The sequence below is a fragment of the Lagopus muta genome, chromosome 6 (assembly GCF_023343835.1).
Source record: "Lagopus muta isolate bLagMut1 chromosome 6, bLagMut1 primary, whole genome shotgun sequence".
Classification (NCBI taxonomy): Eukaryota; Metazoa; Chordata; class Aves; order Galliformes; family Phasianidae; genus Lagopus; species Lagopus muta.
In genome coordinates this window covers 40060880-40084663 of record NC_064438.1, presented here as the reverse complement: position 1 = coordinate 40084663, position 23784 = coordinate 40060880, and the positions used below count along the sequence as shown (strand labels likewise).

At 37.7% G+C, this 23784-nt stretch overlaps 1 protein-coding gene across 20 annotated transcripts in view; it reads right to left on the bottom strand.

The window, feature by feature from the left end:
• Positions 1-23784, bottom strand: part of NRXN3 (neurexin 3) — a 945174-nt gene that overhangs the window by 229018 nt on the left and 692372 nt on the right. For all 20 annotated transcript variants that reach the window (XR_007377978.1, XR_007377979.1, XM_048950079.1 and 17 more), the window contains one exon: positions 8916-9097. Coding sequence is in view for 18 of the 20 variants with exons in the window: in XM_048950079.1 (XP_048806036.1) it covers positions 8916-9097 (182 nt within the window). In the remaining 2 variants the exon portion in view is untranslated. The remainder of the gene's footprint in view (positions 1-8915; positions 9098-23784) is intronic.

Below are 23784 nucleotides of genomic sequence, written 5' to 3'. Positions count from 1 at the left end.
CCCTGCTGCTATCCATTAACACCAAGATCAAGAATTTTTTTTTTTTTTTTTTTGCTGCAGCCATAGAGAAGGTGATAAAGGCTTTAATTACAAGCAGATTTAATTTAGAATCTATTAGTGCAATTTATCCATGCATACAGAAGATGTTTTTCTCTGAACCACTCTGTAGGTTCAGTGCTTCACGTAAAGAATTAATACTACCAGTTGTTAGTATACAGTCTTCAAATATCAACGACTTCTGCTTCCTTCACAATGAACAATAAAAATCTGAGACGTTTTCTTCAAATGTTTGATATTTCAAGAAAAGAAATGCACTGGATCCTATCTGGGTTTCTTCTTATTTGACTCAGCTTAAAATAAAAGTACACCATTTCACTACTTGTATTTAATTCTTAAGGAAAGACAACAACACAACATGCACAACAACAAAAAGAACCGCAGTAAGAAATATATAAACTTTCTCAGCATGAAAAAAAGACCCAATATTTTGTGGCTTACTCACTCTCTGACAAACTGTTTTACAAAATGAGAAAATCTTCAAATCTTAAAAAGCTCTCAAATATTAAGTACTGCAAAAACAGTAAAGACAATTCAGTTCAAGTTGCACTGAAATTATTATATATTATAAAGCCCTAGATGAAGTATTCCACCAACATTATAAACACAGGCTAAAATAAAATAACCATTAAAAAAGTACTGTATTTGTTATTTTGCATTTTATATAAAGAAGTGATAACCTAACATTTAACATTACGTAATATACGAAGTCTATAGATAGCTACTTTAGAAGATTGAGAATTGATCATTTAACAACTCAGTGATTCAAACAACCAGAACAAAACTTAAGGTACTGTCACAAATTAAACAGGTTTCAAAGCTTCATGATGTATTTTAACAGAAGTTGCATACTTACAGAATAATCTCTCACATCAGCTACCTCACAGACTTTTTTTTTTTTTCAAATTAGGAGAGTTTTTAGTTTGTTTGTTTGTTTTTGCTTGTTCATTTCTGCACTTGCACTGAAATATTAGGGTCTGGCTTTGCTAGATGCACAACACTAAAATGAGCAGGTTCATACTGGGGCAAGAAGAAGCTGTTGTCCATTACACCAAATCATTATCTTAGCAATAGAAGCCAGCTTCCTTGATTAAACAAAATAAGATAAACCAGCAAACCTCTCTTCTTATGGAAAAAAATTAGATCATCATATATTTAATCTACATTTTACAAAATTATCGATATAACTTTCCAGTAAATCTCCCTTCCAGTTCTTAGTTTTCCATTCTCTATTGTCAAACTAAACTCAAATCAGCCTGCAGAGCTGAAGCCCCAATATTCTTTTCAGGTTTGTAACTCTAATAAGGTGAACTTGTGGCCCAATCTGCAATTTTATCATTTTTGCTAATATCGCTCTTTCAGCTCTTTCTACGATAACTCCAATTAGTTTCACAACCTTCAATAACAGTGAAAGCACTAGGATCTATGCATAAACTGTTTCTGAGTGAAGAGTTAATGAGTCCCTCTATATCAAAGCACTGAGCTTCCATGCTGCTTGAGTGGAACAAGGGATCTAAAATCTATCATCTTTATCCACAGGATATCAGTGTGCTATTTCCTGCACTACTGCATTCAACTACATATATTCATTCATACACACGGTGCAGCCACTGGCAACAAAACAGGGACTGAACCTCAAAAGGACGTCACAATCACTTGATAAGGTACAGCAACAAGCTGTGCCAGCCATAAACAGCATACTAGGGTGAAAAGCTCCTTAACCTTCAAAGGTTTACTCTCAACTCTTTGTCAGCTACCACAGGCTCTTCCCAAGAGCTAGTAGATAATACATAGACAGTTTCCATGCATAATATGAACTTGTCCAAATACATGAAAAGTGATTTTTTAATTCACTTTCCAAAATAAAAGTAGAAGTAACAATAACATGTTTTAAAGCTGCTTTGGAAATTTTAAGTCAATTCTCTTTCCTTCAAATTAGTTTTACTTATTTGTATGTGCTCTAGGGAAAAGTAAATACAGCATGCACAAACACAAAGGACTTTGTGGATCCAATGAGTTTAGAGAAGAACAACACAAAACTTGAAGACATTTTTGGTCAGAATTCCTGAATGTTTAAGTAGAACAGTTTCATCAAAATTAATAAATCAAAAACCTTAGCTATTTTCTGCTAGCTGTCAAAGCAGACAACGATGCATATCTCAAATTTGAGGCTCACTCAGATTGTTGCAGTTTGAAGAGTTAATTGCGTGACATCCCTCCCTCCCCACAGGAGAAAGGAAATGGAATAGGAAAAGTGACTTGATTGAGGTAAGGAATGATATGGAATACTCCATATCATACAATATGAAACTCCATACACTACAATATGAAAACCAGGACAGATATAGTTTCTGATGTGCATACTTCAAATACACTCAGATACAGCTTTTCACATGCAAAACAACAATGCAGAAGTTTGTGTTTGCCGTGTTCTTCATTCTACAAACCCAACATAAGTAGATGCTACCTTAGCTCTATTTTTTTTTAATGTGGATGAATTGGGTATATGTGCACCTTTGTACACTTAAATATTTTTTAAGTACTTAGTCAGGAACAGAGACCTTCTTCTAGTTAAAGATTACATAAAGCAGGCTGACCCTGGCCAGAATGGATTCCAAGTAGGTCTTTGCAATGTTCATTTTTCCCAGCTATTCTGTTCAGTAACTGATCTCCCAGGACACTGTCTAATAATTACAAAAGGTACTTCATGTCATTACTCTGTCATGGTCATAAAACATCAAAATAGTCATGAAAAAATCCAACTAATTTTTGTGGAATACCAAGAAATTCATCTTTACATAATACACCATACCTTGTTACACAAAGATAGATCAACAAAAAAATTTAGCATGATTAAGATGCTAGTCTCATCTGAAAATGACTGCCATCCTAAGCAAAAAAGAAGAGACAACATAACTTTTATCATTATCAATAATTATAGAAGGGAGGTAGACTTTTGTGATGCACAGTGTAATGCTTAGAATATGTTTGCAATACAATAGCTCAAGCTATGTTATAGCATTAAGTTACCCAGTGTTGTTAGGAGACAATACTCCCACACCAAACATTACAGTGCCAGAATGCTACCTAGTACAGAGATAACTTAATGAACTACAGCTGCAAATGCTTATTTAAAAAAAACAAAGAAATGAAAGAAAAACCCTGCTATATCTTCATATCCCAAAATTAAACCAGAACAGTTCTGATTCCTTCATTCAGCTTATTTGCCTTCTTGTCTGGAAGGTTAGCACTCAAGCTTTCAAGTCTTCGTGCATATGTTAATCCCCAGGTTGCACCTATTAAAGACGGTGCATTTAAAAGTCTGTGCCAGAGAACTCATCCATAATAGAAAGCTGCATTCAGATAGATTTTATATGTGAATAATTATAGGAGACCTGCAGAGTATACCCTCAGTTGGTTTTTATCTTGGTGGAAAATGTCTTCAGACAGTCTGTTCTCTTAGACTTTCTAAGGATTCAGACAACGTAACATTTTGCTTGAAAACTCATCCTAATTTCCGTCCTTAATCAGTAAGAGTCCAGCCATTCTCATACACAAGTTGCTTCTCTTTATTAACTATACAAGCATACATTACACAAGATGTCTCCTGTACCTAGCCAGTTAATAAACAATTCCTTGCTTCACTGAAGAAGCCCCTGATCCACCTTATTTTTTGGTGATCTGTTGGCATGCTTCAGTGTATAAATTCCGTGTAAGATGTTTTATTCTACAACCACCTTTAGAGGCTCCTAATTTGTTTAAACAGACAAGAGAAATGTACACAGACCATTGCTGGTTCTTGAATGAAATGCCACATGATAAGCACTAAACTTCAGAAATGAAGATAACCCTCGTACATTGATGCTCAACTGCTTTTGGTACACTCAAAGAAGCAAATGAAACTCAAAGACTTATTTTATACAGGTTTAAGGCCTGGAAAAGCAAGAGTAAAAGCCCTGTTCTGAACTTGTAAATATAACTCATAATTTAGATATGGAGACATTATTTGGTTAGATAGGAGCAGACTGGGGAGGAAGTGTTCTTCCTGCTGCAAGGGAAGATCAGATTTGTGACCACCTGCAGAGCCTGAACATCCGAAAGTCTAGAATACCAGTAAGATACATCCTGGTGGAATTAGCTGATATAGTCACCAATCCACTCACAATGATATTTAAAAAGTCGTGGCAATGAGGTGAAGCCCCTGGTGACTGGAAAAAAAAGGCAATATCACACCCATTTTTAAGAAGGGTAAAAAGGATGACCTCAGAAACTACCAACTTGTTGGTCTCGCCTCAGGGCCAGGAAAGATCACAGAGCGGGTCCTCCTGGAAGCTATGCTAAGGCATGTAGAAGATAGAGAAGTGATATGGGAGAACCGGCATGGTTTCACTGAGGGCTAATCCTGTTTGACCAACCTAGTGGTCTTTTATGATGGTGCCACTGCATCAGTGGACAAGGCAAAAGCCACTGATCTCATCTACCTGGACTTCATAAGACCTTTGACGCAGTACCCCACAACAGCCTACTCTCAAAATTGGAAAGACATAGATTTGATGACTGGGCTGTTCAATGGACAAAGAACTGGCTGCAGGATCAAGCCCAGAGGGTGGTGGTCAATGGCTCAATATCTAGATGGAGACCAATGACAAGTGGTGCCCCACAGGGGTCAGTGCTGGGACCAATATTCTTTAAAATCTTCACTGACACTGACAGCATGTCAGCTGCATCTTCAGCAAGTTTACTGATGACACCAAGCTGCAGGGTGCTGTCAACACACCCAAGAGACAGGATACCATCCAGAAGGACCTAGACAGGTTTGAACCATTAGCCCAGGTGAAGCTCATGAGATTCAGCAAACTGAAGTGCAAAGTCTAGTACCTGGGTCAAGGCAACCCTCACCACCAACACAAGGTGGGAGATGAAAGGATTGAGGGCAGGCCTACCAAAAAAAGGATACTGATGAGAAGCTGGACGTGAGGCAGCAATGTGCCCTTACAGCCAGAAAGCCAAGCCTGGGCTGCATCAGAAGAAACATGTACAGCAGGCTGAGGGAGGTGATCCTGTCTCTCTGCCTGGCAGATGCCTCACCTGAAGTACAGCATCCAGATGTGGAGTCCTCAGTAGAGGAAAAAACACTGATCTGTGCAACTGCATTCAGAGAAAAGCCTCAAAAATGATCCGAGAGATGGAACCTCTCCTATAAGGATAGATTGAAAGAACTGTTCAGCCTGGAGAAGACAAGACTCCAAGGTGACCCAATAGTCACCCTTTAATACCTGAAGGGGAGCTACAGGAAAGAAGAGAACAGATTCTTTAAAGGATCTGTTATAATAGGACAAGGGGAAAGGGTTTTAAGCTTAAAGAGGGTAGAGTTAGGTTGGACATAAAAAAAAAAAAAAAGTACTTTACAGTGAGGGTGGTGAGGCACTGGAACAGGTTGCCAGGAGATGTGGTGGATGCCCCATTCCTGTAGACAAGTCAAGGTCACGCTGGACCAGCTTCTGGGCAACCAGATCTATCTGTGAATGTTCCTGTTCATTGCAGGGGAGTTGGACTATATGATCCAGTTAGAGCTATTCACACTAACGCCTCATGCTTCATATACAACATCGATCTGAAATGCATGCCATCTATTTTCCCAGTGCTGCTGGCTTATTCTACATTGTAAATCAGGAGAGAAAGTAGTTTCAGAGGTTGTAATTTTTTGTCATTTAAGAGACAGTTTAGTTAATGAATTTCCACAATGTCTGAAGGAGTAGTAATTTTAAAATGAAATCCAAACAGATCTTAAATTAAACAATATCCAAGTCTTTGTTAAAGATACCTTCTTTGCCTTTTTGTCTCTTGGAAAGATTATAATGAATGCCCCAAAACATACACAGTATTAAAAAAAAAAAAATCATGGAAACTATTAAGAAGTCTCTCTAGAATAATACAAGTTCCTTTAACAACCTTTAAAATTGTACCAGATTTGTATACAATACAACCCATACTATGACTGGATTGTTTTAGTGTAGTAATGCACAGTACAAAATGATCACTAAAAAATTTGTTAACTATAATAAACAACAGAGCAGCTAAGGAAGAATGAGAAGGCCAGAGTTTAGTAAATACTATCCTTGAAAAATAGTTTTTATAAATAAAGGTCTGACTGGCATACCAGAAAGACCCCAGAAAAAGAGGCCTCTCCAGTACTCATTCAAAAACATCCATCAGTTAAAATAAATAGAAGAATTCCTCCCCAAAAGCCAATTTGTTAGTTTGTTAAAAATGCATAAAATGAGTTAATTTAACATCAGTTTTCCCTGATTTAATACATACTTTAATTCTAATTCTTTCTCCTGTGTTTAATGCAGTTTCATAACTTTATCCTGATATATAAATATATTTCTCCTGTATCTTTAATCATCATTTGAACTATCTTATCCAAACAAAAAACATAGAACCATGACATTTTGACACTGGAAGTCCTGCCTAATGGAAAGACAAGGCTTGAGAAACAGAAGATGGACAGCATCTTTGAACATAACAGCACACAGCATGTGGTAATTTTCACTTAGTCAGGAAGACAGATCTCACAGAAAGCTTGCATGTCTTGCAAAGTAAATCATCATACACAGTCTCACATTTTAGTTGTCAAGATGCACCTTTCAGTATTCAACCTTTTCCAAAATAATTTGATGTTAACTCAGTTCTGTGGCTTTCAGTAATTTACATAAAATGCTTGAATTATACATAAGCTAGAAATAACAAAGTCTTAACGATATTCAAGAAGCCAATAGCAATTTTCAAAGTTCAAACTTATTTACTGTATATATAGTGACATGAGGCTCAGACCACGTTTTCTATTTGAACATCAGTATTATCAGTAGACATGATAAGGGTGAATACCACACAGAAAAACACAGCAACATACCTTCGCTATTCACAAATAACTGGCAAATCCTCCTAATTCACCATGTCTAAGAAAGCACAAGAGAAAGCTGAACTACTGTATTTGCTGCCAGTGAGTATTTTTACACATAAAATTGGCCAAACTGTACTTGAAGTGGCCAAGAGAACTTTTAGCACTAATACCAGCCACAGATCATAGCTTAGGTATCTAATGTCTCTAGATCTCAGATAATGCCAAAAACATGACCATTCAAAAAAAATTTCTGTTGGACTCATCCGTAAGGAAAGAGGAAATACTAAAGACCAAATTACAGAGAAAAAAAACTGTGCACCTTTGTCACTGACGCTGAAAAAAACTCATTATGTACATACTCTCATTGTTAAAAGTTCTCAATAAAAGATTCAAATTCCCTGTTGGTACTTCTGCGCATTTTCCCTCTTCCTTCTATTGAGCACCACCTTAAGACGAGTCTGACTTCCATTTTCTCTGTAACATCCCAGAAGGCAGCCAACAGCAACAAGATCCTATCTTTTTTCCTCCTAAGATCTAGCCACCTCGCATCTTTCTACCTCTGCTCACATGCCTTGCATATTGTTTTCCAGTTAACAGACAATACAGAAGTCTTATATGTTATAATAGCTGAAGAATACAATTTCTTCTTCAGTCACGTCCAACCTCTTTAGCTTGAGAAGCTACAGAATTTCAACCCGCTAAATGCTGTTTAGTGTGGCTTTTGGTTTTGTTTGACTTTTGTTTTGAAAGAAGAAAAGCATTTCTTTGGGGAAAAAAGGAGAAAATGCCAGGATTTGATTTTATTTTCATTCCAACACAAAACACGAAGCATTCAGAAAGAACACAAAAAGAGATGCAAAACTGGTGACAGTGTAATGGTTCCCAGTCATACTCCAATCATTTTAAACATCTGAGCTTTATAACAAAATTCTAACTAAAGCCACATGAAATGCTGGCAATGAGCGCTAGCCTTATATTTTACTTCAGGAACATTCTGCAATATTCCTTACATTTCCACAAGATTTTGAACATTTTAAGTTCCTCTGTACCAGATTAAGACTTTCAATCATTCACACTAGGTCTGTATATTGTACTGGGATATCCCTCACAATTATTTACACCTTCTCTAATCTCCAGTGAAATATCAGCAGCTCCCCAGATCATTTGAACCCTGCAAATATCACATTCTTCTTCCAACATGAATTAATGCATACAACATGGAAAACATGACCATCAAGCAACATGACTAGCATTTACCTCTAGAAAATTTCTTAACTACTTATTTAGAATGGAAAATAAACCCAATATTGTTTTGCCCCCAACCCTCTCCCCACCTTATAAGGAAAAACACAGAAACAGGCTGAAAAGGTTTCTAGTCTTAGTCTCATTTTCTCACAGAAATGCAAACTTTCACTAAAGCCATTTTCACTGAAGATGTTCTTCATTAATATTTGCATTCAAAAGAAAAATAATTCCTGCAAGGCCATGCTATTTGGAACTACCCTGCAATAGCAAACGTCAGTTGTATTGACTCTCTCCACACCAGATAAGAACGTGGTCAGTTCTACTTAACTTCCTCAGTGAGAAAAAATTCTTATTCCATTTCATTCTTTCCTTTCTGAGAATAGCAATAATCCACCAAAATTTCAGAAATATTAGTGAAATTATATTCACATTGTTTCTACAGTTCTTGAATACATTCTATTGCTACTGAATGCTATAAGACCTTCCCCTCATTCCCCGTTCTTCCAGCACCAAGATTTACCTCCCTGTTCATCCCATTTGACAATTTTCACAAACCCTGAAGACTACCTAATGCAGGTTAATTTGGTGAGTACTGAAGATACAAAAAGAACTGAGAATTACATACCTTATTTCATCATGATAGTTTTCTTTAAACATATAGATAGACATTCAGGTTTGACATAGATGTTGGTTTAGCTATACTCACTATATGCAGTTGCAGAAAATCACCGAGTCCAGGGGCACTGTCAATCCGTACAAGAATGCCATCCTTCACTGTTGTGCTGAAGCCCACAGCAAGACGGTCAGTCCTTGTGCTTGGTCTGTCATTAGCTGGCCAGGTGTACAAGATGAGACCTCCACTCTTCCCAAATATATACGTGGCACCAGCTAGAAAACAGAAAATTCAGAGACAAAAGCATTAATTACACACATCATTTATTTGTATACTCCGAAAATAATTCTATGGCTTCTAAAAGGAATATACACAAACATATGCTTTCATTAGTTGACTTGGTAAAAATCAAGATATTCCACTGACCATGCTACTGACAGCACATAGAAGGAATCAGGAAAATTAAGTAGATGATGAAAACATACTTCCACACTCTGGCCGGTAATAACTGAGACAATGTACTCTAAATCCGCATTTGTGACAAATGACATTGTGAGCTCTCTAATATTGATAACATGCACCTTAAGGTGCACAAAATGGTTACTTAGACTACCCTCTCCTGCTTACTACATGCATTCATCCTTCTATAAAGTCACAAGTTTCCCTTCAAGGAGCCATAACTCTGGAATGCTAGACTAGACTTTTTCTAATACAAGGAGGTATTAAGTTGAAGCTTTTTAAAAATCAGACAAATATATCTGTTCCTTCACCATTAGGCTTGCACTGTTAGACTCTGTGACAAAAACTCAATTTCTTCCTTGTGGAAGGTGTGTCTCTCACATGAACATGGACAAAAGATGGATTACTTACTGAAAATATTTGCAAACATGTATGTATGTTATTCAGAATATCCTAATGCTCCTACATGCGTAACAGTGGAAGAATCACAAACAAATAAGCAACCATCTGCTTTTGGTATAAATCACTCCAGGCATTTTTACTGTATGAAACCTGCTGAAGTGTATTTTCAGGTTCTTAATGAAAGGCATTTCAGTTCCTAAATAAAGGCAAGCAGTCTGAGATAAAGTGAAGAGCTTATCAAGAATTATTGATTCCATTAGTGCTTAATATCATCCCAGACAGGCTCGATAACACAACACTTGTGAAGGGTGAGGGAGAGAATACCACAAAAAAATCCCAATCACAAATTGTTTCAGAAACATGGGATTTAGTTTCATTTGGGGATCCAAAGGGAACATTTGGCCTCTTGGAATCTGTCTTGTCTTCAGTTGAAGACTATTCATAGCTGAGGAGTTTTTCCAAAAATATTTAAGACTTTTGGATATCTACAACAGGTGTTTCTAGCACCACTTCTCTTTACAGTTAGCCTGGAAATTTGTTCCTTCACCTTGTGTTTTGTTTTGTATTTGTTAAAGTTTTTTTTTTCCTGGTTTATTTTTCAGACAACAGAAAACCTCCACAAAGCTGGACACTGTCCTCCACATTGACAGTGGGCAATCTCAGCGCAGTAAGACATACAAGTGAGGAATTTCCACTGCAGATAAAGAAGCTGAGAAGCAGAAGTATTCAGAAACCACTTTCTCAGTTGTACTCAACACTGCAAGTTACGAGCAGGATTTTTATGACCCAGCCTCTGAGCCTCTTTGAAAACACAACCAAAATTGCCATCCTACATCCAAAATTTCAGGTGGCTCAGAAATGTGTCTCAATGTCCCAGCCACCAACTGCACCTGAGTTTGTAAGTACTGTAACAACAGATCAGAAGCTACAAAATAGAAACCCAAACCACTCAGCTCTCATTTCAGCATCAAGTATGAGAACTGCAGGAAGTGGAACTGCAGGAAGTACAGGAAAACTGGGTACAATTTCTGGTCAGAGAGAAACCACAACTAATGCTATTCTTAATCCCCCCAAGTGTACAAACCAGCAACGTGCATCAAGTAACCCTGAAGAGAACAAGCGTAGTTAGATGTAGAGACTGTATTGTACACTCTACACTTCATCTCTGCACTTACCCATAAAGCTACAGTGCCTCTAAAGCTGAATATTACATATTAGTGGAAATAATTGACACTTTGCCCTCATTTAAGTAGCTTCTTCTAGAAATCTCAACACACATTACCAGGGGAGCAAAAACTCAAGCACATACAAGGAAAATTTATAAATAGCTGACTCAATGACAGTGAAAATGTATCCACATTCTCATTATATGCATACCTACCAAAACATACCATCGGTAAACTCAAACAAATGTGTCTCAAGTCATAGTGAAGCAAGAAATTTCCCTCTTCCGAGTTAGAAGAACACAATAGCATAACGGAACTTTGAACACAATTTCATTTTCAAAAAGATTAATTCTACAGACTGAACTCTGTCGATTCAGCTTTAGACTCAAGATGGGGAATATATAACATGCAAAATACATATAAAATACTTTCTTAAGTTTGTTTTAAAACCCATCCCACAACTGTATACGTTAACTCATCAAATTAGTTGGCAATGACTGGTAATTATCTAAAGCTTCTGCCATGGTCTGGGAAGTCAACTGCCCACCATAAACTACGTAACAAATATCCTCCTTCAATTCATTAGCTTGTTCTTAAAGTTGTGTGCTGCATTATAGACTAAAACAAGGCACAGCAGTTCACTAAGTAAAGCAAGATGAGTTTATTTATTGTTAATGAACTCATGGATTAAGATTTGCTTTCCAAACTATTCTCACTTGAATTCCAAGCAGGTTTATATGCAAAGAGAAACTTCTGCAGTATTTATAGAAAGACAGATGATTTTGTTGCCTCTCTAAGAGCCATTTCGATGCAGGTAGAGCATGTCAGAGCTCCTGTGAATGCCAATTATAACCAATTATGTCTTCATAGGCCTGACACGGGACTTAACTGATTAAGAGAGCTCTTTTTTCCCCTTAAAGAGAAAGGTTTCATTTCTAGGCTTATCTTGATGATATTCAGTACAATCAGACAACCGAAAGATCGCTAGCTAAGTTAACCTGATAACAGAAAGCTGATGGCTTGCAGTTGTTTCCTTATTCAGAGAATGGTGTGAATTGGAAGGGACTTGAGATCATCTAGTTCTAACCCCACTGCTATAGGCAGAGACACCTCCCTCTAGACCAAGTTGCTTAAGACCCCACCCTGGCCTTAAATGCTTCCAGGAGGGGGGCATTCACAACCTCACTGGACCACTCGTTCCAGTGTTTCACCACCCTCACAGTAAAGATACCTTCCTGATATCTAGTCTAAATCTATACTCTTCCAGTTTAAAGCCATTTCCCCTCATCCTGTCACTACATGCCCTTATAGCTCCCTTATATAAGCTCCCCAACTTTCCTGTAGGCCACTGTCAGGTACTGGAAGGGGAGCGGGGGGGTGGAAATAATTGATATTGTCCATATCAAAGCTACTTGCATAATAATAGCTGGCCTAATTAACTTATCTATGTGTGTATATCTATGAATGCACAACTATTTGTTGGTTACATCAATATCCCCTTCCCTTCCCTGAGGCTAGTCAGGATGTGCATTGCCTTGTTTGGAAGCTGATAGCATGTTAACATTACACCAAAAACATTTTCCCCAGGAGTATGAACAGAATAGTGAGTGTAGGCTAAACATGAAGTACAGACATTAAGTAAAAACTGGGAAGGAAGGATGATCAGAGTTACTACTACAGAGCTATCACATTAGGAAAAAATATTTTAAAAACCCAAAGATTTTATTTGAATGCTTCTATTTGACTGTAACAGCTGACTTTATGGAGTTTGAAACAAGATAACTGAACAAGACAAAAAGTAGAATAACAGCTCTAGACTTCAGAAGGGGAGATTTCAACTCTATTACAGCATGACAAGACCACACAATTCTTGATTGGCCTTGTTTAAGTTAGAACAGATGAGCAGGTTGGACTAGTTTACCTCCAGAAATTCCTTCCAAACTTCAATAATTATACTTTCTTTGTTGTGCAGTTGTAACTGCAGACTAATTAAGTAAAAGGAGAGTTAAAACAACTGATGAAATTATGGTCTGTTCAGCTTCAGATCCTCTTGCTGTACCTCAGCTTTGTTACATACTCCTTTATTGCACAAGGGCATGCATTTCTTTCCCCCAAAGGTATTCTCTATTCAAGACTGACAATTGATAATAGAATGTTAATGAGCATCTACTTTATATTTAGTTTTTCCTCATTGTTCAAGGCTTAGTTATATGCCTCATTTCATAACCAACTCCAAAACTCCAACTACACCCTGGAAACACGGAATTCTGAGAGGCCGATTAACTCTACGGTATTTATTTTTTTCCCTGTTTCCACTGAATTGCTTATACTTCATTAACAAAATTGTGCACAGAGTTATTTCCCTACTCAGTTGTGAGAAATCCCATTTCTCACAGTGCCCTAGGCCACATTTCCTGTATTAGGTGAAGAATATGCTCAGCTACTGTGCTGCAATTTTGCACACAAAATTTGGAGGTCAGAGAAAACAAGAACTAAGTAGGTTGCTCTGAAAGTAATGCTTCTTATTTCCATGAAAACTTTTTACAGATACTATTACAAAGATCACAATAACAATATTTGGTAGAACAAATTCTCAGCTACAAAACATTAGTTTTCAACAGTCACTACTCTTAGCTATTCACTGCATTTTTGCCAGCAATAAACAAGAGGCTGAATGACCCACTCAAAAACAAAACAAAACAACTACACCAACAGAGGTGCCCTACACTCACCACTGCTGAAATACAATACCTATTGTTTCACTGTGCTAAAATTTGTTCTTTGGTCTCCATAGATTTGCAGTTAGTGCACACCAATTTTTCTACATGGATAAATCCGGTGACACACCTTTGCTTCATACACATACTCCCATGTCAGATTACTTTTGTCAGTCAGATTGCCTCTCTGCTGCCATCTGTCACACAGCAACAGCGTGTAATGGAATGCTATCGGGAAAGTTTAGTCTCTACTGCCATACCACCAGCATCCACCTCTGACATCGAGGGCCAACATAATAAAATAGGAGGCATTAATTTCAGAGCAGCCAAATTTAAGACAAAAAAAAACTCATCACAATTTCTAACAAGAATTATCAGCGGTTATAATCCATAGCAAGAAAAACCTCTGTGTTAAGGAAATATTTACTAGAAGTTAGCACTACCACCTTTAATTTTAAACCACTGATCACTTTTTCTAATAATCATTCTAAACTTTCAAAACATCTTAAGGAAGAGTGCCTTTCAATCAGTGCAGAAGAACTGCAGCAGCTCTATACTGCCTAGAATTAATCCCATAAACATGGCAGACTTGTTCTCCACTGCTTACACAAGATACAATTTCTCTCACATACCTGGATCCTGCAAGCCTCCTGATGTTAAATAAAAACATTCTCTATTTGCATCCACTAAGTCATTTTGTCAGCAGTCCACTTTCTGAGCTACGCCACAACTCCAACACACTCCTAACTCACTGTGGCTATGAAAATGCAATGTTTGACAGATACTACAGCCCGCAAACTACAGTGGGATGCAAGTATGAGTTTAATGGACTATGAAGAATATAGTTCTAATTTTTACAACCAGAAAGTTTCTAGCATTAAAATACTTAAATATTCAGGCCAATTTAAATGTTGTAATAATCATTGGAGTTAACATAACAAAATTTACCAGGATCCCACTTTCCTTCACAATGACATTGTCACAGGCAAAACAATCTCAACTGGTATAATTTCATTTACATTTTTTGACAACTAACAAACTTTTAATTAACGATTCAAGCATAAGGAGATAAAGACAACAAATAATTAAACGAATGCTTCAGTCTGGGGAAAGGGGAGGAGAGGTACATTCCTGAAGTGCTGGTCTCCACAGGCCTTCCTAGCGCCTTACACTTCACACCCCAGGGATGCCTGATTTTCTGTGACTTGATAACACACATGGAGAAACTGAAACCTAGACAAAAGCATATTCATCAGAAGCAAAGTTTCGCTGCTCCTTCTACTAAAGGCCCTCTCTCTGGCACTTACCAGTCCACTGCCCTAGTTTCTGCCTTCCCCAGTCCTCAAGTTTGAAAGGTCTACTAATGCAAACACCCGCTTAATAAGAAGGGTTGAAAAAGTTTACAGGGAGTTAATCATCATAATCTCGTTCACTTGACTATTCTGTCACAGAATCCTTCAAAGCAAAAAATGAAGACAGATCTGATATTTCTTATTTAATAACTGCTAAAATACACTTCTTTATTAAGGAGTTTTAAATTGCCTATGAAGTAAACAAAGCCATGAGAAAATGCAAAGCTTCCTGTCTCAAAAAAAGCAAGCTTCTGTTCACAAAAAGAGTTCACATGAACAAGCTTTTTCCTCTCAGGATATTCACCTGTCTCTTGACAAACCCTCTAAGACCCAGATTGAATACTATACCCATCTTATTTCTCATGTATTGATGTGAAACAAATTTTATTTCCACCTTTAAAATATGAAGGAGATGCTTCCATAGAAAAAGGAGGAGTTCAGAATCTGCAAGACTAACACGAAATGGAAGCAGCAATTTGGATCATGCCTTCCCTCTTTGTCTTTTTTTAATGACAGCAAATTAATGAGTCACTTTCCTCTCAGTATGTGTGCATCAGCCAGCAATCGAATCAGACAGTATGCTGCTTCTTATTAGTTACACTGTATTAAAAAGATAAGAGGGGGGAGGAAGGAAGTTTTCCTTTAACTACTAAACAGTCCAAGATAGCTTACACTCTATGAATTTCACCTAAATTCAAGATAGTGGGAATACTGACTTTTCCCCCGATCTGAATTTGTAGTGGGGATGTTTGCCATCTCAGAAGGAATGCAACTGAATGCTGCTGACTGAAATGGACCCAAGATGATCAAAGACATATCAACTTAAACATAACAGATTACAACCAGGAAATAAATTTAATGTTTTTATTTACTTAAAAATGTGTCAACTAGTTCATTGTCATGTCTTCAGTATAACTATGATCTTAAGCAGACAGCCAGAGAAAACTAAGTAGCTTGCTCTGTTCTTAAAGTACCCACCCAGACTGATTCAGCAATTGATTCAGCCCACTGGGATTTGTTTATCAGTAATCGGACCTCATTCTAAAGTACTTATCCAGTCTCCCCCTGAAAGTACTGAAAGTTTTGCATTCAAAATAATGGCTTACAAACCTTTATAGCAGTAGCTTACATAATTTTGCCACTTATGTAGTGAATTGTACACCAGATACCATGTATACCATGTGCCCCACCAAAGGTCTTCTGACAGCAGCTTGCACTGTACTAAGATGACTACAGCCAGTAGACAAAGTAACTATTTTCCTTTAATCAGTGCTTGAGTGACTGCAGCTAGTAGAATGAATCCAGTTTTGGAGGCTCTAATAGAAGACAGGAATTGACAAACTGAAGTTCAGTGAAGTCCACAAAAGCTGTCAAGGAGACTGAAGCCCATCTTGTGAGGAGAATCAAGCTTATTCAGCTCAGAGAAGACAACTTCAAAGGGACTTAAGGGCAATCTCAAAGCACCTGCATTGAGGCTTATGAGAAGATAAAGCTAAGCTCTTAATTGGTGAACAGCTTAAGAAGAAAAAGCAACGGATACTGTTTGAAATAAGAGATTCTGACTTCACACAGTAGGGGAAAGGATGGACAGACAGTCAAAGAGATCATCCAAAGAGATTTAGTAGTCACCATGCATGGAGTACTCAACATGAGAGAATATAAAACCCCAAGCAATCTGACCTGACCTCACAGATAACCCTGCTTAGAGCAAGGGTTTGAGATAAAGACTTTTTGTGGTCCGTTTCCAACCTGTTAATCATATGAACAATTCTTTATTCATTCTTTACAGTTGCACTTTCTAAATAGACTGGCTGTTCACTTCTCTGACTGAATGACACAGTAATCTGTCCCTGTATTTACTCCCACAGTGTCAGACTTACCATGTAGACAGTTACACCTCCTAGCCCTCAAGTCCTCTCTTTCAACAGAGACCAGGTTGAGTCAACAAATTCAGCCTCCACAGCTTCAAGCAGACATATAACAGACATCAATCTAGAAAAGGTTCACAAGGGCAATCCCTCCAGGACTTTTCTGAGCACTGGAGCAAAAGAAAAAATATTCTACTAAAAACACACATTACTGATACAGAATTTGCTTTAGAGGAAGACCAAAAAAAAAAAAAAAAAGGAACAAGCCAAAAGAGAAAAAAAGAAATTACCAATACTACAATTGAAAAATGAAATATGAAATTTGCTGAGTAGAAGTGCCCAGAAAACAGTGTCCAGTTACTCTGATTCTTGCAAGACTGGTCTAGGAGCAAATATCAGGGACAAAAGGTCACCTACTATCTGAAGATAGACTTCATTAGGTCCAGCTGTGACTAAATTCAGCAAAGGTAGATGGAAGTACTTCTTAGTTGCGTTCTGCTGCCAAAGAGAAGTTGGAATCTGAATGTGAGTTCTTATTTCTTGGCATTTCCTAATAAAACAGCCCACAGAGTGAATGCCCTTGGAGAAGCCTAGAAGGAGCTGAACTCGGAGACTGCTGTTAGCAGACAAAAGCACAGTAGGATTCATAGCACATTTGGGGCCTGAAGTGAGAACAGGTATGTTAGTTTATTACAGTACCTTTAAAGAATCTGAATGATAAGAAAATGGCCTAGGTACAGCTCATGTTGAACAGAAGCTGAAGTGCTACTACTGACCACAGGCAAATCAGCCCTTCTCTAAAAAAAAATCTCTTTAGTTTTGATCCTTAAACTGTGTCTTATTGTATTAAAACAAAGTATAAGGAGAAAATAGAAGTACAAACACAATCACTGTTTTTTCACTTCCATTTACTCATCTCATGAGTCTTTAAGAAAGACAACAATCTAGCTTGCAGACCACAAGGTTTTGCTTAAACATAGGTAAATCCTCAACCATCCTTACAAATCTGTTTGCATTTCCACTGTCACAGGTAATAGATCAATAAATAGAATTTACATTTATGGTCTCCACAGCAGGAGATCAAAACCCAATCTTTCAAGCTTGAATGCTGACAAGGGCTGGACTCAAAAATACTAGCTATTGGATATTCCCCAGAGCCACAGAAAGTAGCTAAATCACTTAAGTTAACAGCACAGCTAAGAATATGAAGCAGGTTTTCCAAGGTTTAACTTGCTGACCATTAGCATTTCAGTTCAGATCAGAAGCATGTTACCAAAATCATTGAATTCCATTCTGAAAACCCATTCTCATGCTGCTTATTATATCAAACCAACCAGTCCTTTATAACTAAATTGAACTGATTTGGCCTCCCAAGGAAACCTAAGCTAAGGGTTCTGAGCTTTTTTTTTTTTTTTTAAACTTCACATCAAATATAACATCCCAACACAACTACTGGAAAGCCAGCAAGAGAAGAAATTTATGTTTCGAAGCTCACCTCCCCCCATAGCGTCTTCAACCTTTCCCCAAGGTTGCATAGTTGGAATGTAAAAACAACTATTCAGAGCCGACAGCACAACACAAAAGTCTTTCCATCAACAACATACATCTTCTCTTAAAGCTTTTTTCCCCTCTTCTCACTACCACAAAAGAACAGGCACCAGTAGGAGAGGTGGACATACGTGAGCATTATACAGGCAATCTCTTTAAAAGGTATTCTACCAAAGTAAAAGGCAAGCATAATGGTTGTTTAATCATTCTCACCATGAAGTGCCAATTCTTTAGTCTCTTATGACATTCATGAATGATGCAGAGGGCTGGCATGATGAATGCAGAGCAATTCCAACTGACAGATACTTTCAGAAAATTTATAACCCTCCTGCACTCCCAGGACAAAAGGACTCTTGAGCTGAGTTATCATTTGTTCCATGAGAGGATTTACAGTCTTGCCAGTAACTCCTTTTACCTTCACCTATAAAACATTTATTTCGATATACTGATTGTGACCATTCAAGAACAATTGTATCTGAAGAAAGTCAGCTAGGGAGAGAAAAAGCACTGTGGTTCTGAGTAACTTATTCACCTTGACCTAGGACTCAGTTCTCCTCAACCAGTTTGCTTTGTCTTTGGTATCAGCTCTTTCCCAGTATCCTCTGCTGCTCGCATTACAATTATAATATCACTCAAGGGAGACATCTAATATCCCATGCCTGACTACCTTTCTTTTCAGGGTAAAATATGAAGTTAAGCAGCAAAAAAAAAAAAAAAAAAAAAAAAAAAAAAATTATTTCACTAGAAAACAGCTTTGCAAGGCATCAGTTTTCACACCACACTATTTTCACACTGTAACTTACAGCCATGGGTTTTCAGTGTCAGAGCTGTACCCAGGCCTCATCTGGAGGAGCAGACTGATACAGGCACACAACACCACAGCCCAGCAGCACAGGATAGCTAAGATGTTCCTACTGCTATTATGAACACATCATCAAATAGATTGTGCAGTGTATTTTTGCCTGCAAAAGGCCAACACTTCTTCCCTCTGGCAGGGGATACCAAGGGCTCTTACAGTTTTGATATTCATCCACTCAAAGCTTTTCTGCCACTGTGCTTTCTTCAAAAGCTCAGCAGTTAAAATTTAGACTGTGAAACACATCTCAGATGCCTAGAGTTCCTGGCCTTCAGCTTCATGGAGCAATATCCTCACTTGTGTGGTTTGAAAGGGTCACTTGTATATTGAAAGGGCTGTGGGCTGGCCACATGTAACAATAACAGCAATTTCTCTGTGCTTCATTTTGAAAGTATTAGGTGATTTCAGGCACAGAAACAATATGTTTCTATGAATATTACAGATAATACCCATAGCATCCTCACAAAAAAAAAAAAGTAATCTCTTAAAGTTTTAATCACTTTTTTTTTTTTTTTTTTTTTTTTTTACATTTTTGCACCTGCCTATAACAGTTGATTTTAAGTGCCTTGATACGTTCTACTCTTGTATAGGACTTCTATAAAATAAGGATAAGTTACTTGACATGCCTTTAAAATTAGTTTATCATCACATTCATTAAAAGGCATCACATCACAAACAATGCTACAGTAGACTACTAACATATGCGAGCCAAACACCTACCTAGACAAGGAGAATGGACTCAGTTACCTTTACAGCATTCAAAGTTTATTAAGAAGTTTTAGAGAATCTAAATTAATAAGGCTGAGGAGGAGGCTAAAGCTGGGTGAACACCACCTCTTACTCTCATCAATAAATATTTCCTTCACTCAGATCATTTAAGTGCAACCCAACCACTATTTCATGGTCAATTGCCAGCTGTAGTCCCAAGTAAGGCACTGTTAACTCCCAAATAAGTGATCTAGTAACTAAGGGAAGAATGTTTTTTTGAGTTCACCTTCCAGATGCCAAAGGCACACAATACAACAGGAAGTTCAGTTTTGTGTCTCCTGAAGATGAGACGGAGGAGAAATCTCTCTCAAATAATCTAGAAAAATAAATACCAATATATCTTTTATTCTCTCCTGTGCTATGAATGCAAACTATTGATCTTTCTCTTGCTCCTTCATGCCTTTCACACACTTCAGTAATACAGAGGATTTTTTTCTTCATCCTTTCATCTCTAGTTCTGGAATATCTCTTAAGCTCTGCATTGAGGGTCACTCATTCTTCCTCAAACTGCAACACTTGCATCCTATAGGGCCCTACAGGTGACAGAGCATGCAGGTAGCACAATCACTTACCTCCTGACTTCTTTGGAGAGTGAAAAAAAAAAAAGGAAGAAACCTTTAAAATCATACAGAAAAGCTCAACACCCTGCATTTGCCAACTTAATATCACTTACATTTTGTGTTCTAGAAACATCCTTCTGAATACAACATACAAATAGGATTTGGCCCAAGATAAAAAGTAACTTCCGCTGTCTGCACTGAAGTACAATCAGCAGCAATGAACAATGTTGATGACATTAGAAAACATAACTTCTTGTTCCTACTGAAAACAGAAATCACATAGGTTGCCTTCCTACAATTGCCTAGAAACAGAGAACCATAGAATAACTGGAGAAATATCCAGAAGTGATGTTGCTTTCCTCTCCTCCAACTTGAAGTAGAACTAATAAAGTTGCTTAGGGATTTACCCAGTTGAGTTGTGAATATCCCAAAGGAAGGGCATTCAACTAGTTCTCCAGTGTTTTATTACCTTAGTAATGAAACACAATTTTCAATATTCCACCTTGTTTGTTGGTTCTACTATTATTGCTGTGGATCTCCAAGAAGAGACTTTTTCTATAAACTCTTATTTTGGCAGTTCAAGATAGCAGTACTACTCCTTCCCTCTTCCCCTGTTCTCTTGGACTCACCTCATACCACGTTCTCCACACATTAGTGGCCTTGTGTCAGACTTGCTCTATTGTCAGTATCCATCTAACACTGTGAAGCCAAAATTTGGGTACAGAATTCCAGATGTAGTCTCAAAAGTGCTGAGGGGAAGAATCCATCCCCTCAGTCTGCTGTCTGCACCCTTGTTAAGGCAGATGACTGTGAAGTTGGACACCACTGCCACAAGAAGGTTTAGGTTAGACATAAGGAAGAACTTCTTCCTCTCAGAGAGTGGTCAGATTCTGGAATGGCCTGCCCAGAGAGGAGGTAGAGTCACCGTCCCTGGCAGTTTTTAAGAGGCATATGGATGAGGAGCTACGATATATGGTTTAGAGATTTGTGGTAGAAATGGTAATGGGAAGACAGTTGGAAGAAATGATCCCGCAGGTCATTTCCAAGCTTGCAATTCTATGATTCGAGAACATTGCTGACATATTCAAATTGTCATCCATCTTTTTCAAACTGCTGTTTTCCACTCGTTTGGCATGTAGTCTGTCCTGTTTTGCAGGGATTCTCCACACCACATATAGAAATATTTGCTTTGGTCAGACTTCACAGGGCTGATGATGGCCTTGACTTGGGACTGTTGAGGTTCCTCTGAATCACAGCTGTGCCCACTAACTCATAAGCCTTTATCCATAAATTGGTATCACATGCAACACAGTTGAAAGTGCCTTCTGTCTCATCAAGAACATCAACATATTAAATAGTGGTATCAGCCACTACCAAAGGATACCAAAATCATAGGCTGCCTGTTGGACCTTCTGCCAGTAAGCACAACCAGCAGCCATTCTACTTTCCCCACACTATTGTCTACTTATCCAGTCTGTCTCTACCTGTTTGGCTATAGGTATACAGCTGCAGAAAATACCAAAACCTTGATCAAAGCCAGATCAAGGCAGTGACAAAGCCGGTCATTGTAGAAGGCAGTGAGGTTGGTCAGGCATAGAAAATTCACATTGGCTCTTCCATGTTAGTGTTTTCTTCTTTAGCTTCTAAGCTAATTCATTCTGAAATCTTCTTAGCAGCTGAGGTTAGGTTGACTAACTTGTCGTATCTTCAAGGAAGTCCAGAAGGACACTGGGAAACTGCATTTCTCTTTCCTCCTCCCAGTCAAAATATACCATTAGTAACATTTTAATTTTTCTATTTTTCACCTGCTTTCTCTGCATCTCATAACTCTATATCTTTATATCTTTCACACCTCACAACTCATTATATACACTTAAGAACAAAGCAGCACAGCAAAGCTCTTGCATCTTAATATTTCCTCTATCACAGAAACAGTTTTCTCACTTAGAACATACTACCCTCAATATTCCCATCAAAAATAGATCTAGATCTCCCCTTGTGACAACTCAGGATATCACTTTCATAGATGCAAGTGTTACTTCATCTATTTAAGAAGATGAAAACATAAAGGGAAGCGCTTGCTTCGAGGTCTCACACTTAGTTCAAAGAGCAGAACCTGCTCCTGAGCTATGCAACACACCAAGTGTTACCAGTGTTCTGTATACAACAATGCCCTATTTTCTTGCAAATCCACAGAATTGTCTTCCTTAGAGTGGGAACAGGCCTAGAAACCCAGTTCATTCATCTGATCTTTTCCTCTTTCATTGTGACCACATCAAATGGTCTCTGATGTAGTACACTTGAAGCTATAGACCGGTCCTTCAGATTCATGTGTTCTTCCCCAGACCCAGCTCAGTTTTGTTTGACCTTTAGCAGAGAATAAGATTACTACAGAATTGTTGTGCTTTTCTGTAAGAAAATGCTTTTACAAGATACTCACAAAGCCTACGGGAGCCGTGGTTTCTTCAGAGAAATTCTTTCACTGTGTCATTCTGACAACTACATCTTCCCTACAGTACTACTAAAAATAGTGAGATGTATATCTAGAAAAAAATATACATACATATCCAGAAAAAGCCAGTTTTCTTCTACAGGCCTCAGAAGTACAGGTCTCATTTTCAATTGTTCAAAGGTTCAACAGCAATTCCAGAAAGCAACTTCCACACGTTGCAAATTTTGAAATACTTAAAGCACTTATTTCTTCCAATGTGCACTTGCCCTGTCACTTCTGCTAATTCTCAAAATTATTTCCATTCAAATGGGAGTCCCTGTATTTTATTCTCTCAATTTGATCCTTGAGCGAAGCCACAAAACAGTGACTTGGTAAAGCCACAGTAACTGCCACAAAAGACCAAACGTGAGGAAAAGCAGCAACATTTTGACTTCATAACAAGTGTCAAAACAGAAAAACTAATCTCCAGCCAGCAACTTAAAAACACAAGTTTTTTTTTTGTAACTAAATGCATGTGTTCAATTACAGTTCTTCAAAATAGTAACTACTTGGAGCAAAATTCATATTCAAATACAGTACATTCTGTAAGCTAGTGATGAAATAAGGGAAAAAAAGTCACTTGAAAAAACAAGTTGCCGCTAAGTTTTCTGCCTGTTATGTAACATAAAAAAATTCCCCCATTAAATACACTTTTCTGCAACAACATATTCCGCAAGTACACAGGATGGATCATTCTTTCATTGCAATCTTCACATATTACTGTCAGAATAGATCTATATCACACAGTGAAATGGTGTAATAGACCTTTCTGACC